General features: G+C 39.4%; 1 protein-coding gene across 15 annotated transcripts in view; it reads right to left on the bottom strand.

The window, feature by feature from the left end:
* Window positions 1–20,111, bottom strand: part of Anks1b (ankyrin repeat and sterile alpha motif domain containing 1B) — a 1,054,774-nt gene that overhangs the window by 842,525 nt on the left and 192,138 nt on the right. For all 15 annotated transcript variants that reach the window (XM_060377911.1, XM_060377912.1, XM_060377910.1 and 12 more), the window contains exons 5-8: window positions 12,054–12,129; window positions 10,479–10,580; window positions 7,558–7,671; window positions 3,132–3,298 (exon numbers count right to left, since the gene is read on the bottom strand). In XM_060377911.1, coding sequence (XP_060233894.1) covers window positions 3,132–3,298; window positions 7,558–7,671; window positions 10,479–10,580; window positions 12,054–12,129 — 459 coding nt within the window. The remainder of the gene's footprint in view (window positions 1–3,131; window positions 3,299–7,557; window positions 7,672–10,478; window positions 10,581–12,053; window positions 12,130–20,111) is intronic.

The raw sequence follows: 20,111 nt of genomic DNA, 5'->3' as shown, positions 1-20,111 counted from the left end.
GGAAAGTTCCTCAAAGCTTTCTGAGCCTCCACTCTCATATCTGTAAAATGGAATCAATAATAGTGTCGAGCTCAGAGACACTATCATCAGTCACTGGGTGTTAGTTTGTATCATTACTCATCTAACTTTTGTTACCGTCACACTAAACCACTCTTTCTGAGTTATACACAGATTCTGACCTCTGCTTTCACACACTATTTCTTCAGGCTGGATACCTTTCATTCATTTCAAGGCTTATATGCGAGGTGCATCTCCCCCCTTTCTCCAGGACCCATTTTAGTCTTAACCTACACCATGGGCGCCTACATTGAACACCTGTCGATCTCTGATCTCTCCCTTCTTAAAGTTTCTTTGGCCACACGGTTACTTACTCTAAGAAATGCAGCTGAGAATTTAAACTACAGTTCTTAGTTTAGTCAGTGGCTCTCAGCCTTCCTAATGCTGCGGCCCTTTGATACAGTTCCTCATGTTATGGTGACCCCCCAGCCATAAAATTTGTTGTTGCTACTTCCTACTGTAATTTTCGTACGGCTATGAAGCATGATGTAAATATTTTGGAGATACAGGTTTGCCAGGGGCGGGGCGTGACCCCAGGTTAGGAACCTCTGGCTGGCACATATTAGCTGAGTCATCTCCTAAATTTATAATTCCATTGTCAGGATTGCTTAGGTTTAAATCATGAAAAGCATTAGAATAGGATATAGCATGTACTTATTACATAAAAATCCATAACATACATATTTCATTTATATGTTAGTCTTGTCTACAAACAAAAATTGAAGTCTACTTGGGATGGTAGTTTTGAACTCTTCGAAGTCAACTGTGGTTTTGCATATTACATCTATATACCTATAACTTTAAACATGGCAATGACTGTCTATGATAGGCAACCACAAAGCACTTTATTAAGCTGCTTGTATAACGAGAAAACAATTCATAGTAACACTCAAGGAAAAACACTCCAACAAATGGAAACAAATATTAGACAGAACAGAATGAATACAAATAAAATGTAGGCTATAGAAAAGGTCAGTGTAATCAAATTACTTTTTTTTTTAATGTAATGACAAGTTTCTATCAGATTCATTCTCTAAAAGGCCAACGATGTCTTTTGTCTGCCCCAAATTCTTTATTACTTTCTCATTTCCTAAAGAATAAATACCAAAATTCCTAGCCTGCTATTCAGACCACCCACCACCTAACCTCATTCATCCTTCCAGTATTATTTTTCATCCTATATATACTGCCTATATATACCTGATCCTCTATATAACGCCTGCTACGCTACCTCGTATAGCCTTTGGTATTTTTGCATGACAGTAGTTTCAAAGAATACTACTGGAATGGTTTGTCACTAGACCAAAGAGTGTAGGGATATCTGAACTAAGCTTTGAAAGACGTAAGTTCAACTTATGAGTGTTAATTTCTGCCTTGCTACCACCACAGTGCGGTCTCCGGTTAATGAAATAAAGCAGCCACCCTTTACAAAACGCCATCCTACCTCGCTCGCCTTCCATGGCTCCTAAAATGTATAAGCTATTATCACACTCTACAAGCACAATACAGACCCTAGGCACACAAGATACAGAGTGAAGGGAAAGCAGTTAGGGGTTCTGCTCTACAGTGTCTGTATTTCCCTAATTCTGAATTTCTTGAATTAATGTGTAGTAAATCTCTCATGGTTCACATATGTAACACTGAGAAACAGAGAGGGGGGGCATATTAGGAATGCTTTTTCAACTTTGTTTTCAAATACGTTAAGAAAAAATTCAGAAATCAGTGACCCAGAAAATGAGAGCTTTGTGTAAGTCTATTGTTTAGAAAGAGGGAGCTAGAATTTGCCAATTAATAAAACTTTCAGGGATGGATGTAAAAATCCATGCATCATTGTTAGTTACCTGCGTGTACAACTGTGTTTAAAGTTCTAAGTGTCTTTCTAGAAGATGTTAAGCTTCAATAACTTGTTCTCTGCAGATAACTCATACCTGATTTAGATATTTAAAAGAAATCTTTATGCTGACTACTATAAAGATCTCACTAACAGAAGATTTTCATCTTGTAAAACTTGGAAGCTTTGGTTTAATGCATATATAATTATCCAAGCCATTCATAATGGAACCAGAGAAAGGGCAATAGTGTGACAGTGCAGGAAAAAAATTGGAACAACAACAAAAAGTAGGCCGAGGAGGTAAGTTTAGCCGTTGAACTAGGCCAGCAGGTGCTTTGTGGAAAAACAGTGTCACGCCTCACTTTAAGGAACTAAATGAAGAGTATGCTCCCAAAATGGACAGGTACCATACTTAGAAAATTTTTTGAGTTTTCAAAATATAATGACATACTTATCCTAGTCTACTCTTTATATGCTCTCAGGTGAAGTGCAACACTTTAAGTCCTAAAAGTAAGCAAATCGTTTATATCAAAAACAGTCTGTTTCCCTTATTACCTCTATAACACGAATCCTTCCTTCACAGATCAAAGGTAGGTTTACAACTCATAACTTAAAACTGACTAATTACAATTTTCTTGCTGTTGTTGATATGAAAATCCACAGTGAACAAGAAGATCTAACTCATACTCTAGGTTCTGAGGTCGGAGATGACGTGGACATCTAAAATTACAGAAACATGAAAACTGGGATGTCCCACCATGACTGTTGTAGTAACTGAAGAATTATATACATGGTTTGATCCTATCTTTGTTCTTAAGGAGGACTTATAGAGAATTCAGGAAGGACAGACAAAAGAAATGTTTTCTTTTTCAGAAGTTGAGATAATTATGCTCAGTTAAATGAAAGATTCTCCACATTCAAAGAATCTGCAGCTTCCATGTCACAAGAGAAACTCTAACACTAGTGACACTATCAGAAAATATTAGTATTTTTTTTCCAGAAGAACAGCACATTAATCAAGTGCTCTAAGCCCTGAGGTACACCCTCAGTCCTTAGCCAGCAATCCTTCCCCTGAGCATGCTGCAGAGTGAGCAACCCAATGAACAGCAGAGAGAGACTAGGAGGGACACAGGCATTTGACCATAGCTGAATCTAATAACCTAATAAATCAACAAATCCAGGCCACGCGGGCACGCACTGAACTGGAAAGACAGACGCAGTGTCTTCATCCCCCCTTACTTACTACACTCTGGCTTCCATTTTTCCCAAGTTCTTCCTCTGAAATCTTGCTCAAATTATCTAAGTAGTGGCCTGAAAGCGTGTGGCACAAATCTTCAAAGGAATAATCCTTTTCTTGGCAGAGTTTTATTTCATCCAGAAGCTTTGATAGTTCTCCAGTGACAGTTTCACCTACAAGAAAACAATTTTTTTCAGATGTTGCAAGAAATGCTATTGCTAAAGTGTAATGCTTAATAAACGAGATTACTGTGCTGACAGAAGGCAAAACCCAAGTAGGTAGAAACATCTGGCAGAGCGAGGCGCGAAGCACAATTAACGTGAACACAGTAATGGACGGAGGAGGCTCAAAACGTGACTAGCTGTTCCATCAAACTAGAAAGCAGCACTGAAAGTTGAGCTACAGACAGTAACTGGTTTCCGTAGCTTCATTTATTACAGGAATTGAGGGTTTTTTGTGGCAGCATGACAATTGAACTCAGGGCCTCACACAGTCACTGACAGTCACTTGAGATCTTTTTTAATTGGCATTTCACTTCACTGACAGAATCCAATGACCCATCAACAGCTTCAAATAATGGTGGATAGTTATTTCCTATTTTCAATGAACATAAATTTTGTTAACTTCTTTAAAGAAATAATTATACATACAGGTAATCAGAAATGTGATAAGGAGAAAAACAGAAGAAATAGATAATTTTATCACCTGTCAAAATATAAATATTTTATAGTAAATATGAATTTTTTCTTGACAGCTTCAGAAAAGTACTTGGTACTTATAATCCACTCTGAAAATTAATCCCAGCAATTACATTATAAATGTTGGTGGTTTTATTATGAATTAAAATTTTATTTAAGATAAGGAAACCATAAATTTTGACTTTATGTCTGGGTTTCTTTTTACAATGACCTATGTATCTGTATCCTGTTTTTATGACAGTACATCTTTTTTATGACTGTCACTTCCCAGCAATAATGCCAGAAACCTACAACATAGAAAAGGTAGTCTTCTCAATACAGGATGCTGGATTACTGGATATTTCTGTATAGAGGAATTATAATTGATTTTATTTCACACTATATGCATTCAGCTGAAAATTCATCAAGACTTTAATGAGGGAGATCATAAAACCCTCAGGAAAAAATCATAAAGCTTCCTGACCTTGGTCTGAAAAATAGCTTTTACAGGGACCAAAATCATAGGACAATAAATCAAGGTAGGTAAGTGATGTTTTACCAAGCTAGAAAGCCTTCTGTAGATCAAAGAAACAATCCACACAGTAAAAGCAGCTTATCAAATGGAAGAAAATATTTATAAATAATAGATCTGATAAGGGGTTAGTGTTCAAAATATATAACGAACTCAACTCAATAACCAAACAAAATCAAATGACTTAAATTGGGAAATGGACAAAGCACCTAAACTTTCATTTCTCAAAAAAGAAATACAATTGGCCAACAGATACATAAAAACTATGTGCAACATCATTGACAGTTACAGAGCTAGGAATTAAAACCACAAAGAGATCTGTGTCTCAGGGTTATTATCAAAATGATGATAGAAAGCAAGTGCTGGTGAGGCTATGGGGAAAGAACATCTTGTAAACTGCTGTGGAAATGTACAAGCCATTGCAAAACAAACAAACAAACAAACAAACAAACTACGTGAGAGTTCCTTAGTACCAACAACCTACTTTCAATGTTACCTCAAATAAATAAAATCAGTATCTTGAATAGAAACACGTGTAGCCCCCATTCTAACTGAAACCCTATTTAGGATGGCTAACTATGAGGAAAAAGTAAGAGTCCATTGTTGTATGGATAAATAGGAAAAAAATACAAATGGATAATAGACCATTATGAACACTTAAAAGAAGGGCACCCTTTCTTTCGAGAAAACGCTATGAAACTAAAGGTCATTTTGCTGTGAAAAATGAAGCTGAAATAAACAAATACTGCATGATCCCTCTTATGTGTGCAATATAAAAAGGTTAACATAAAAAGGCAAACAATGGAATTGCGGTTAGCACAGGCTCCAGCAGGAAGAAAATGGTGGACACAGTGATTAAAGGGTTCATGGTTTCAGTAAGGAGAGAATGAATAAACTCAGGAAATCTAATGTACAGTGCAGTGAATATGGTTAAAAATCTGTGCTGTACAGAGGTCTTTTCTGAGACTAATACTCCAACCAAGGACCATGCATGGAGATAACCTAGAACTCCTGCTCAGATGTAGCCCATGGCAGCTCAGTATCCAAGTGCGTCCCTAGTAAGGGGAACAAGGACTGTCTCTGACATGAACTCAATGGCTGGCTCTTTGATCACCACCCCCTGAGGAATAGCAGCCTTACCAGGCCGCAGAGGAAGACATGGCAGCCAGTCCTGATGAGACCTGATAGGTTAGGGTCAGATGGAAGGGGAGGAGGACCTCCCCTATCAGTGGACTTGGAGAGGGGCAGGGAGGAGATGAGGGAGGGAGGGTGGGATTGGGAGGGATGAGGATGGGGGCTACAGATGGGATACAAAGTGAATAAACTGTAATTAGTATAAAAAAAGAAAAGAAAAAAATCTGTGTTGTATCCTTGAATTCTCTGAGACATTTGATACTGTTTTCACCACTAAAAGGTTGTGATTATGCAAAGTGAAACATTTGTTAACTAGTTTGGATGTTGCCAATATAAGACTTGTCAAATATACCTCACAAAGCTAGAGAAAATACGTTTATGAAAAATATCGTTTTTGTTCCATATGAACTTTATTACAGCAGAGATTACTAACATTTTGCTCACTGCTCTGTCAGTGCATGTGCAATCCCCGACATCAGTGCCATGAGCAAAACCCTGTGTCAGTGCATGTACAATCCCCGGGTCAGCGCATGTACAGTCCCCGTGTCAGTGCATGTGCAATCCCCGGGTCAGTGCATGTACAATCCCCGGGTCAGTGCATGTACAATCCCCCGGTCAGTGCATGTACAATCCCCGGGTCAGTGCATGTACAGTCCCCGTGTCAGTGCATGTGCAATCCCCGGGTCAGTGCATGTACAGTTCCCGTGTCAGTGCATGTGCAATCCCCGGGTCAGTGCATGTGCAATCCCCGTGTCAGTGCATGTACAGTTCCCGTGTCAGTGCATGTGCAATCCCCGGGTCAGTGCATGTGCAGTCCCCGGGTCAGTGCATGTGCAATCCCCGGGTCAGTGCATGTGCAATCCCCGGGTCAGTGCAATCCCCGGGTCAGTGCACGTACAGTCCCCGTGTCAGTGCATGTGCAATCCCCAGGTCAGTGCATGTACAATCCCCAGGTCAGTGCATGTACAGTCCCCGGGTCAGTGCATGTGCAATCCCAAGGTCAGTGCAATCCCCGGGTCAGTGCATGTGCAATCCCCGCGTCAGTGCATGTGCAATCCCCAGGTCAGTGCAATCCCCGGGTCAGTGCACGTGCAGTCCCCATGTCAGTGCATGTGCAATCCCCAGGTCAGTGCATGTACAATCCCCAGGTCAGTGCATGTACAGTCCCCGGGTCAGTGCATGTGCAATCCCCGGGTCAGTGCAATCCCCGGGTCAGTGCATGTGCAATCCCCGCGTCAGTGCATGTGCAATCCCCGTGTCAGTGCATGTACAGTTCCCGTGTCAGTGCATGTGCAATCCCCGACATCAGTGCCATGAGCAAAATCCTGTGTCAGTGCATGCGCAATCCCCGGGTCAGTGCATGTGCAATCCCCGGGTCAGTGCATGTACAATCCCCGGGTCAGTGCATGTACAATCCCCGGGTCAGTGCATGTACAATCCCCAGGTCAGTGCATGTACAGTCCCCGGGTCAGTGCATGTGCAATCCCCGGGTCAGTGCAATCCCCGGGTCAGTGCACGTACAGTCCCCGTGTCAGTGCATGTACAATCCCCGGGTCAGTGCATGTGCAATCCCCGGGTCAGTGCCGTGTACAGTCCCTGTGTCAGTGCATGTGCAATCCCCGGGTCAGTGCAATCCCCGTGTCAGTGCATGTACAGTCCCTGTGTCAGTGCATGTGTAATCCCCGTGTCAGTGCATGTACAGTCCCCATGTCAGTGCATGTGCAGTCCCCATGTCAGTGCATGTACAGTCCCCGTGTCAGTGCATGTGCAATCCCCAGGTCAGTGCATGTACAGTCCCCGGGTCAGTGCATGTACAGTCCCCGTGTCAGTGCATGTGCAATCCCCAGGTCAGTGCATGTACAGTCCCCGTGTCAGTGCCGTGTGTAGTCCTTATGTCAATACCATCATAACCCCAAACAAGCAGCAGCACCTCTGTAAATGTTGAAAACACTAATAAATAAAACACAATCTATAAAATGCAAATGACTAGATATGAAATTTCTACTGGTGTTAACCCTTCTTATGCACTTTGGCAAAATTTGACCAGAGAAGTCTGGCATTGCTACAAGGGCTTTAATCCGCTACGCACTTTTAGTCTTTTGGGAAGGAGACTCAGCAGGAGAGGAAAGGTGTGTCTCTTGTGTTGTATCTTCCTGCGCATGCTCTTCCAGGACTGCTGGCCTTCCCGTGCCTTCCAAATACTCTGTGAAGAGACATTTCAGAGGTTATGCGCTTGAATTCATGTGTGATAAAACTACAACAAATATACCCTAGGTTCTTACAAGAAATAAAAGGAAACTGAAACAAACCCAAAAAATGTATGCTAAACTGTTAGCTTAATAAAGCATTTAAGTAAAAACATTGCTTCCTTAAAGACAGGCATGCCGGTTGAAGACATAGAGCCTCCTTAATCTTGTTCAATGTCTTCTGTTTGACAATTCAAAGTTCCCAAATATGCTATGTATAGATGCCATCAGGAAAACAGAGACGTTCAATTCAGAGGACTACAACCAACTGTTTGGGTAACAGAAGCGATGAAATGGGGTGAACGGTGGTGCTGTGAGCATAAAAGATAAACTTTACTCGCTACATTTTATTTATAACAGAGAAAATATTAATTCCTATTATTCTTAAAATGATGTCCTTCATGCAACCTATCTTCATATTTTTCTTTTTCATTTTCTGTGATAGACATAATAGCAAGGATGACATGCAAATTCACGGTTCTAAATATCTGGTATAACGTTTAATCCTTACAAAGCTGATACATTCACTAAGTTTGTAGGGTCTATATATGTGGTGGGGTTGCTGTGGTATTTCAGATTTGAGACAGGAACTCATCATGTAGCCCATGCTAACCTTGAACTTATGAACCTCCTGGCTTCATGTGTTCTGGGATTACAGGCATGTTCCACCACACCCAGCGCTATCTCAATTTTAAAGTTGACAACTTAAAAATAGGAGTGTTATTAACTTGTTCCGTTAATAAGTGATAGAGCCAGATAGAAAAGGGACGTGAAAAAATGCCACTTTTGTAATCATAAAGGAAACTACATTAAATACAGTGATAAATGTCAAAGAACATCCTGCCTGGATGGCACAGGAAAAACAGACTGGGAGCAGAACATGTTTCATAAGAGAGCAGGTGCTCCATGTAAAAGTTCAACACTTACATAGGACAGAAGCCTGGGTTTTCACAGATGCCAAAATTCTGAAGATTCAACTACAATTCTGGATTTTTAAAAAATGTTGACAGCTAATTGGGTTTTTATGGGAACAGTGCTGGTAAAATATGTGTGATCTAAAGAAAACAGCTGTTAAATGCCAACAGCATTCAGGGCATATAGAGCTGGTTTATAGCCTTCTTCTAATGGATGAGACAAGATCTTCTCACTGGGATCCTTTGCTTGTATTCTTTATTCAGAAAGAATCTGCTCCGTAAGAATCCACTTACAAAAGTTCATGTTGTAATATCAGCCGATTGTGTTCCCCCACCATTAGAAGTATTTAGATCAAGGGACAACCCTACAAGGCAAATTCTACTAGGGAAAGAAAGCAACCTGCAGAATCTCCTAGAAATTTCTCCTAGAGAAATCTCCTAGAGATTTCTAAAGCATGCTGGGACTATGTAAATTGGATAGCAATTTTATAAAAACGTGTAATTTGCAATTATAGCTATGATAAATTGCCTTTTTTTCCAATACAAAGCTTTTCATTAAATTTAAAGAGCACAGTGAGTTGACATCCAAGAGAGGAGGGATATAAGGTATTTGCAGTGATATGAAATAGTCAAATATGTCCTAATATGCCCCAATGCAAATTGGCACACCTAATCACCTTGGCCTTTAAGAAAGCAGACAGTTTACTCCTACAGAATATTTTTATCACGCTGAACCAGTGTAATATGTTTAAAATATGTATAAATATATCTTGCCCCATTTTAGTAAGAAAGTTTCATTTTACTTTCTCCAAAAGATATAATATCACAAACCTCGAGATTTTTTTAAAGTTGACTTAAAGGAAAAAGTCTAACCTAAAATACAAGTGTCTTGAGGGCAGAGCACAGATTAAAAACTAATCATATTACTCTTCTCTTTAGCTTTCCTTCAACTTGATTCAGCTAGCATTAATATGAAAAGTCATATTTGGATTCTCTGGTTCATTTGTGGGTATTCTAACATATTTATTTAGCTTATTTATAAATTTGACAACAAAATGATAGTGACTGAAACTTCCTCTGAAGGTATTAGAAATAAGTTGAGAAAAAAAAAAAAGAAAAAACATAATGACCATTTACTCTGTAGACTCATTGTGGCTTTCATTGACTTCTATAGCTACACTTCCATAGCCTCATCAGATTTCCATTCATATCTTTTCTTACAAAAAAGAATGCTGTTCTTCAGTTTCCCAACTGATAATGAATGAATCTGTCCAGTCTCACTATGGCACTTGTGACCGATCTACACACATAATAAGTAAATGGCATTCTTTCAGCCAACTATACTTTGGCTCTTCTCAGTTCAGCGTTCATGTACTATCTCCGCCACTTAGCACAGGATAGAGATATGAATGTGAGAAAAAAAACCTATCAGTGTTTCAGTGTCTCTCGTGTGCAAGGTGATGATATATGAGTTGGCTACTTCATAGTCATAGAAATCAGACAAAGTTATAGAAAATCTCTGAAAAATCTTAAGGTCTTATTCAAAGAGAAAAAATATTTAATCATTACCAATTCACACAGCCTATTCACTTTACACTAACACTATCCATATTTACCATATGAGTCTTTAAAACATTTTATATCAAATAGTAAATAAAAAATTCTCAGTACTGAGTAAACACAACTAAAACATTTTAATAAATTATTATTTAGCTTTAAGTATGCTATAAAATGCAAATAGTGAGTTAATTCAAAATTAAATACTAACTCAAAGCCCCAAATAAAAAATCTGACAGCTTTCATTTAATCTTGGTTGTAAGGCAAAGTCATCCACCGTTCAGTGTGTTTACCTTGCAAGAGCGTGGCAATCTGGAGAGACTTCTGAGATGGGTGCTCTTTCAGGATGTCTAAGACAGTTCTTCCTAAACTGTCCTTGATGTTGGCATCAATTCCTGAAGGTAAAAGAAAAACTAGATGAACCACTAGAGTGTCCTCAAATGATACTGCCGATATGTAACTGTTCTAATTCCATACGCATGTAGGCCAAGCACCAAAGGTGGTTGAAAAACTGTCACAGGCAGAAGATTTAACAAGGCAGGAGCCTCACGTTACTAAGAACTTGGAAAACTCTTGATAAAGAATCAACTCACAAAGTTCTCTGACACAATAACAAAAGACTGCTTCTCAGGGCCCTGGAGTCCCTTCTGGGTTGTAGCCAGTAGACTAAATAAATAGTACACTATCAAAGTGAAAAATACATTTAACCTATAACCTGAAACCCTAATGTATAATGGCCAGGTGATCTGTATGTTCTGGATAATACAATCTTAAAATGTTAATATAGGAGAATCATACAGAGTATAATGTAGGAACACTCTTAGAATATTTGATATTAACAAATGTTTAAAGTATAATTATTTTGAGGTTCTATGTACTATGCCTCCAGATATTCCTGCCACTTGTTCATTTTAGAGTATCTTCAACTCTGGCCACATAAGCAAACCTACTAAACTGCGTGGCTGAAACACCTCGGCAGTCACTTCAGTTCCAAAATGATATGCCACACTAAAGATTTTATTTTAATGCAGCAATTAGTTTCTGCCATTCTAATACAGCTCATGAACTTTCCACATACCTGATTTCAGACAAAGCCAGTGTGTAGGATTTTATCCTGGATGTCAGCTTCCTAAATGTTTGCTTGAGTTTATGTGAGAATAGTATACACTTAACAATTTATGTGTTTAATTGGTTGTCTCAGGTCATCTGTTCTGTCACTGTGCTGCATGTACAATCAGATAACGGGACATTATGGCACAGTGAAAGCAGAGCAGCTGCATAATGTCGGGGATTTTCTTTTAGAGAGCAAATTAAACACACCACACTACAGAGCAGGACTCACATCTGCTGTGTACAGTCTCTTCCATTTATGAAAATATCTCCCAATTCTTAAAAATTCGACCTCAATGTCAACTTTATCTCAGTGTGATCAGAATACCCACAGAAGATAAATAAGCCTACCTTTTTTTTTCTTCAAAATATTCCCTCTAAAATATTCCTTTTAAAAATAATCTCCCGTAGCCAATGAATAATAGCTACTTGGCTGTTGTTGAGTAATCAGAGATCGTGTCCTAAGGAAGAGACTCATATTTCTGTTGGCCGTGGGTCACAGTGTAAAAGACCAAGAGACCACACAGCTTCCCAAAAGAAGAGATCTTCCTTTTCTCTTGGTGGTTTCTCCCAAATCACTTCAGTATTTACATCAATTTTACCTAAACATCAAGGCCCAATTCTACATGGTATGAATGCCTATCTGCAATTTGGGGGAAAGGGTCATTTGCGAAGAAAGCCACCATTTTCCTTCATCTAACCCTGAAATGGCTGTAGTACCTGGCAAGACAGGCTCCATGAAGAACCATGATAGCTACCTGTTTCTAACAGAACTCGCACCACATCCACCTTCCCAAACAAAGCCGCTTCGTGGAGAGCACTCCCCTTTTCTGTCTGAAAAGAAAAGAAAAAGAAAAGGCAGAGCTGCATTTGGAATTCCCACAGATTTGCAAGCATTTAGGCATTCAGACAGATTTTCTATAACCTTGGAACTCTGTGTCAGAGAAGCAGTGTCTGTGTATTGGGTGGGGCCAAGGGGGATGCTCCAGGAACACAGTCCAGAGACCCGTGTTTGGAAAGCACCTCTGCTTCTGAATAGCGATGCTTTTTGAAGTGATGTGACGTGAGTGACTCACCTTCTCTTTGTCTCGGTTGTGCTCAAGTTATCTAAGAGTGCTAATGCCTACTACCCAAGGCTTCTCTGAATCTCTATGAGTCCACTCAGTCAGCATGCATCTATTAAACACGTTTATATGTCAGTAGAGTGAAGGGAGTAATAAACACAGGATTAACTTCCTGGAGTTTGCATATCTCCACTTCACTTAAGAAGACAAATACGGAAATAGGCACTTATGATTAATAAAATCTAAACAGTTATAAATGGCTCTAGAAACCTTCATAACCTCTGCTTTCCCCTCCATACCCTTGAACTTCTGGCTGACCCATACTCTATGCCCCAGGCACACTGGCCTTCTTCTTTATTAATGCCCTTGTCTGCATTTCTCTCTGGAGATCTCAAATGCCCTTTCCTCTACAGGCAGATCCACCTCCTGGCCCCCAACTACTTGCTTTCAATGGTCAACAGGAATCGTAACTATTAGGAGCACTCATTTGAAAACACAATTCTAGCCATGAGCAGTGACACATTCCTGTTCCCAGCATCTGGAAAACTGAGGGAAAGGATTACCCCAAGTTCAAAGGCAGCCTGGGCTACATAGTGAGCTCAAAGCCAGTTTGGGACATACATTAAGACCTTACTGTAAAAAAAAAAAAAAGACAATGGGACTGGAAATGAGTCAAAAGCACTGGCTGCTCTACCAGGTAGCTCAGGTTCAATCCCAGGATGCTCATGGCAGATCACAACCCTTAGCTCCAGTCCAGGGCATCTGATGCCCCTCTTCTGCCTTCCTCAGACACAAGACACACGCTTGTGCACAGACACACATACAAGTAAAAGACCCATACACATAAAATTATAATAATAAAAATGAAGAAAGAAAGAGAAGAAAGGCAGGAAAAGGAACGAAGGGAGAAATGGAAGTGAGGCAGGAAGGAGGAAGGGAAAGGGAGATACTGAAAGGGAGAGAAGGAGGCAGGAAAGGAAGAAGCAAATCATTAGACTTCTTGACCCCATTCCCTGTTCTAACTTCAGTAGCCAGAGATGAGTGCTCCAAGAATTCCAGTTTCTAACACATTGCCATGATGCCGAGAGCCTAAAGAGTTTACTTAGAGAACCACCAACTACATAATACTCAGAACCTTAGTGTAATATAACCTCATTAAGGAAGCTGTTCTTTGCCCTTGAAATATACTCCTTTTCTTGTGCAGTCCATATTTGTATGTATTTTCTTCCCATAGCAATTATAATAACACATTACAGTTTGGCTTCCTGAATCAACTATGTTCAATGCAAAGGCTAACAACATTTTTTTAAATTGCATTCTTCTTTCTGAAATCTGGAAAGATTTCAGAGTGGAGGGGGTTTCTTGAGCTAAACAAATGTTCTCTGATGTGGATTTTTTTTTCTTTCCTAAGAATCATAAAATGACTGGAGTGCAGGGAGCCTTGTGGAAGGGTGGAGGAAAGGATGGAAAGACACAAAGGAGACGGGAGCCCCACAAGACCAGCAGAGCCAACTAACCAGGGCCCAAGGGGCAACCAACTGAAGCACCAACCAAGGACGATGCATAGACTGGACCTAGGCCCCCTACACAGATGTAGCCAAAGGGCAGCTCAGTCCTCATATGGGTTCCCTAGTAATGGGAATGGGAGCCGACACTGACATGGACTCTGTTGCCCGCTTTTCGATCACTTTTCCCTGGCAGGGCTACCTGGACAGACCACAGGAGAAAAAGGTTGCACTCAGTCCTGAGGAGACTTGATGTGCTGGGTAGAGGGCTCCCCTTCTCTGAGTAGGGGAGGGGAGAGAGGAAATAAAGGAAGGGAGGGTGGGGACAGGAGGAGAGGAGGGAGGAAGCTACGACCAGAATATAAAATGAATAAAAGAATCTAACAAATGCTTAGTAGGTCCTCAGTAATTGATATAAATAATATTAATCTGGAAGCTTTGTCTTTCTGTATTAGAAGTAACTACTAATTTTATATTAAAACCTCAATTTGATTGAAAAACAATATCACTATGATAACATAAAATGTAAATGTTTCTTTAATTGATAAATGTATAGTTAAAACAATCTAAACTAAGCACATTGGGAAGAAAGCTTGGGGCACAATGAATATCAACAAGATCTACATGTATCTTCAAGAAAGTATGATTCGGGTTCTCTGAATTATAATGTAACTGGTATAGGTGATGATGAAAATGAAAAGTTTATAAATATACAGTTGTTGGCTGAAGAAAAATTGATATTCTCTACAAAGTATTTCGTATGGACAGAGACATTTCCCATTCGTTGAGAGTAGATAATAAGCATACACTTTAATCTCTGTACAATGGTTTGGGTATCAAACGTTTCTCAGAGGCCATGTGTTAAAGGTTTGGTCACCAGATGGTGACCTTTAAGAAGTGGGGCCTAAGAAGAATGTCTCTGAAGAATATTGTGGGACCTGGCTCCTTCCCACTTTTTTATTTACAAATAAATACTAAAAGAAATTTCTTGTGTGGGAAGAGTAGGTATGTACCGCTGGAAGCGGGGGTTGTTGCTGGGATTTCTTCCTTAGCCACTTCCCCATCTAATTTTTTTTGTGATGGGTTCTCTCACTGAATTGTTTCAGCTGTATTAGCAGTCATCAGGCCCCTGGGATCTGCCTGCTTCCACCTGCCAGCTCTGAATTTACAGACATGTGCAGCTATGTCTGGTGTTTAAGTAGGTATTGCACATCCAAAATTGCATCCTCATGCTCACACAACAAACACCACACACCATGAACCGTCTCCCCAACCATTTTTCTCTTTCTGATGAACTAGTTACCATGAGGTGAACATGATTCTCATGTGATTCTCACTATGGTATGTGGCCTTACCATAAGCCCAAAGGCAATAGGTAAACAGACAAGATCTGAGATGTTTTTGTAGCCATGAACAAAATGAGTCATTCCCCTAGCAAGCTTATTATCTCATATAGTTCATCATAGCAACAGAATACAACACAATGGAAAAATTGGATCAACTTCTCCACATCTAAGGTTGACACAATTGATTGCTTCCTTTGATAAGGTAGGATAAGAACTGTTAAAATCGAGTTGTCCTAAGTCCAAGGTAATTGATAGGTACAGGAAACGATTCACTCTACAGTAATAACCCCATAGTTTACAGATGCCAGCTATGAGCTTTTTCCTTTGAAAGTGTGATTAATTCCCAGATAATTGCACTATTTTCACCATAAGTTACAAAAACTTAAGAATTATTTGTATCTCTCCTTGGCATATGCCCGAAGGACTCAACATCCTACTCCGCAGACACATGATCGGCCATCTTTCCTGCTCTTCCATTCACAACAGCTAGGAAACAGAAATAACGTAAATGTTCTCCAAATGATGAAAAGATAATAAAAATTTAGTACATGAACATAATAGAATTCTATTCTACTGAAAGAAAATGAATCCATGCAATTTTCAGGTAAATGGATGAGATATTATAGTGAGTGAGGTCATCCAGGCCCTGAAAAGCAAACGGCGCGTGCTGTCTCTCATACGTGGATCCTAACTCTGAACCTTTAGATGTGGGTACACAAGCTGAATAAGTACAGAAACAAAGGAAGTTAAAAGCGGGCCATGGGCAAGGAAGAAGGAATTGAGAAGGTGGCAGTAGGGCAAAGGTGCTGAAAGGGGGAAATGGAGGAGCATCACAGAGAAAAGGTGTAGGTGCAAGTCAGAGCTTGGCTAACTGGTTCCCCTCCAAGTTTAACATTTCAACCATCACCTCCTGAGGCCTCCAAAGGAGAAAGAAAGAAAGAAAGACTAGACTTTGACTGTAGGAGAAAACAGAGAACAAGGGTGATAACAGCACAGTAGTTGAGGTGATCAAAAGAAAAAAACTGCACAGGTAAGAATTATAAGAGGTAAGTTTCATGACAAGTGTAAGAAGTAATAGCCAATGAAAAAGTAGACCTTTGATGAAGAGAAAAGAAGAAAATACTGCAACAATGTTTAACTCAGGAATAAATATCTCTGGCTCCTTGGTTATTACCATGACACGTTACCTATTATCTCAGGATTAAAAAAGTTCCGAATGAACATCCCAGTCTTTGCAAGCAAAAATAACATCTTCCTGAGCTGCAGAGCAATAGCTTTTTGTGTTCTACAGGTGTGTCTAAGCATGTTATTGAAGTTTCAATAAAGGTTGGGAATCTGTGTTGAGCTGCATTCATACCTATCCTTGCCTACGAGCAGGTTAGAGTGCAGGCTGGACAAACACCACGTAACTAAAGCATGTTCATCTACATGCTACTGACCTTTTCAGAACTCCCATCAGATTAGAAGGTATCTACAGAAGAGAGTCAAATGATAGAAGACTTAAGAATACATGTGGAGAACAGCCAAGGTTAAAAAGATAGTTTAAGCTGAGCAGGGGATAGCAAAATGAGAATATGGCAAGCGTTCAAATGATTCAAAAATAACATTCCTTCCATTCAAAATGGGAATGTACGCTTTCTCCTGCTTGGGAACTATTGGCCTCTGTCTTTACCTGTCCTCTCTTTCTTCATTCTGTCTCAAAGGAAGAGTCCTTTCTCCCCATTAAAGCTAATCCTTCATTTGTGTTCTTTATTGCTCTCTGCTTCTTCTTGAATTTTGCTCATCATGTATCTTCACCATTTGTCTTGCTTCTTCAACCTCAGTCTCTTCATCGGATCTTTCCACTCTCCATAAACATATGCACCTTCCCACTATCCAAAAACAAAACAAAAAACCACAGAAACTTCCTGTGAACTTGATACTACTTCAAACTTCTGCCCAAGATCTTATTTCTCTTCACTCCATTTTGTCAAAGTCCTCTTCCTTCTTATTAGAAGTTTTTGGTCTCATTTTATTACCGCTATACCCTTGACACGCGGCAGTCAACGCCAGGTACAATGAAAGCATAGTGAACCCATGATTATATGAAGTTGTGCAATTGGCATTCCTATCGGAACTACAGGGTACTTTTCCATTAAATATTCTTCATTCAATTTCTGCGCTTTCCTGTACTTTTTTCCTATGGTTTCATCTTTCAATTTTCTGGAACTATTCTCCTACAGAGTAAGCCTCCATTAAGTGATTTAGATATTTCCCTTGCCCTTCAGATTCTGTTACAAGCAAACCACAACCAAACTGTTTTCCTTTGCAACACCAAATCATATGAGATTATGCCCACCACATGAAACATGAAGAACTTTGACTTTCACTCTGAGTAAAATGAAAACAATAATGAAGGTTTATAAATAGAAAAGCGAAATGACTTCATTTAATGGGGACATATCTAGCTACTCTACTGAAATTAGACTAAGGAGACTCTGTTATAGACTGAACATTTATATTTTTCCCAACCCCCAGATGTTAACGTTTAATCCATGCAGTGGATTATTTGAACATAAGGCTTTTAAGGAAGTAGTTAAATCTTGGGCAAAGGGCTAATCTGATGGGACCGGTGCCCTTGAAAGATGAGGTGACAGATGAGGTGACAGCAGAGAATTCATTCTCCATTTTATTCACAAGAAAGGTCCTGTGAAGGGAGAAATAAACAAAGCATGAGGAGATTGCTTGCCAAGAACAAGACTGGTTGAAATCCTGATACTAGACTTTGTAACCTGTGAAAATAATTAATTCTTCTTACTTAAGCTACTCAATCTATGTTTTGTTTTATTTTGTTTTGTCAAAGCAACTAAAAATAGTAAAAGGAGGCAAGGAGAAACCAAGGAATCCTAGAAAGCCAGAGATGGTGAGGATCTGGGCTACAGTGATAAGATGGAAGGAATTGTTAAACAGTGGCTTTCTGAACACAATGTAACCTCAACGTCTATAGGATGTGATCTGAGCAAATGAAGGCAAAACGAAAGAAAACCAAAGTCTGTTATCAAGCAACTAGAAGAATATTCATTCCTGGCATTTTCTGAAATGGGAAAGAGAAGGTGCTTGGCTGCTTAGAGAGAAACAGATATAAAAGCTAAATGTTGAGCTTGAGATTCCCATAAGCCATCCAAAAATGTATCCAGGAGATGGTTATACATATTAATTTAGAGTTCAGAGTGAATTTTGGGGATTAAAAAAAGTAAAGAATGAAGGAAATTTGCTGGTTAACAGATATGTGTTACCTCCAATAATGTGTTACTGGAGGTAAGAGTCTAAGTGAAGTCAACACAGAAATAAGAGCAGACTAACAGGAAGAATGAGTGCAAAGTCATGAGACATTGATGGGTGGCGATCAGGATGGGAGCAGGCAAACACGGAATGAGAAACAACCACACTGCTGACTCTTTCTTCTATATGCCTTCCACCATCTGCATTTATGGTATTTGCATATTTTATGTGGAAAACATTAAGGAGATGGCATGGCTAAATGACTTGTTCTCTGTGTAAGTTTGGGGCCACCTTGACTTTTTTCTCATTACACGGTCACATGAAAACCTACTGTGTCCTTCTTTGCTGCTGGCCCCCACTTTGCCCTCTGGGCCCTCTAAAATGTCCATCACAGTGAGTTTACTCTGCATCACTACACTGAGAGGTGATCATCTGTGTCCATCACAAACATGAATTAGAACACGTGCTTTCCTGTTGGAGTTACACATTGAATATTATGGGATATGTCACCTAATGGTACTGAGTTCAGGTTATCCTAGTTTTAATCACACACACACATAAATGGAATCAGAGAAAAGCAACTAAAAGAAATTGTGAGATCATGAGCGGTTTTTTAAAAGACAAAAGATAGTATAGTTTTATTATGTCCTTATGTGAATAATATAAAATAATATAGAAAAAAAAAACAAAGTTAAAGAGAAAAGAACTGTTTCCAGAGTAATATTTCCCAGAAGACAGGACTAAGTGTGCAAGCTGAAGCCCTGACCTTGGCTATAAAGATAAAAGTTCATTTAGAAGACCATGAATGGGAGAGTCTAAGAAATGGCCTAGTGGATAAAAGCGCTTGCTGTCAAACCTGACGGCCTGAGTTCAGTCCCCAGAACCAACATGATAGAAGGAGAGAATGGACTCTTCACAACTTGTTCTATAACCTCCACGTGGGCCATGGCATGCATGTGTGCGTGTACACACATACGAAATAAAAAAATTAAAGTTAAAAAAGTATAATTTGTGATTGTTTCCTCTTTCTCAATAAAATAAAGGTAAAAGTAAGATGAGAGGGAGCACAGGGAACAAAGTGTTGAAAGCTGGAGAAGTTTTAAATTACTTAGAGACGTTAGAGAGTAAAGTGTTTACTTAATGGAGATATGTTCATTATGCGCCCTTACCTTACTTCCCGGCCACTGTACGGTGCTGAAAGCAATCTGTCGTTATTCAAGTTTGCATTTAACAGCTCCCCTTCTGGTAACTTATACTTTTGATTATTAACTTTGGCCAATTCTACTTTCATTTTACTGAGCAGTCATATAAAGTGGAATTGCCTTAATATGGTGCTAGTCCTTCAAAATGTAATAAAAAATGTATAAGGAAGATGTACAGTCAAAGCACTGGAATAGAACATGACATTTGCTTTTAGTTACCAAAAATCAAGTTTAAAAAACTATAGGAAAGAATAATAATTCGAATAAAATATTGTGCGTTCCTTCCTACCTTTTTGATAAGGCTGACTTTGTAAAGAAATTTTTTAAGGCTAAAGCATTTGTAAGTAAATATAAGACAGGCTGGACATCCCTAATATAGAAATTCAAATTCCGAATACTTCAAAATCTTAAAAATATTGAGGATTGACATGATGTCAT

Source organism: Meriones unguiculatus, chromosome 2 (genome assembly GCF_030254825.1).
Source record: "Meriones unguiculatus strain TT.TT164.6M chromosome 2, Bangor_MerUng_6.1, whole genome shotgun sequence".
Taxonomy (NCBI): Eukaryota; Metazoa; Chordata; class Mammalia; order Rodentia; family Muridae; genus Meriones; species Meriones unguiculatus.
The sequence above is the reverse complement of the archived record's forward strand: the minus strand, read 5'-3'. Positions and strand labels throughout refer to the sequence as shown.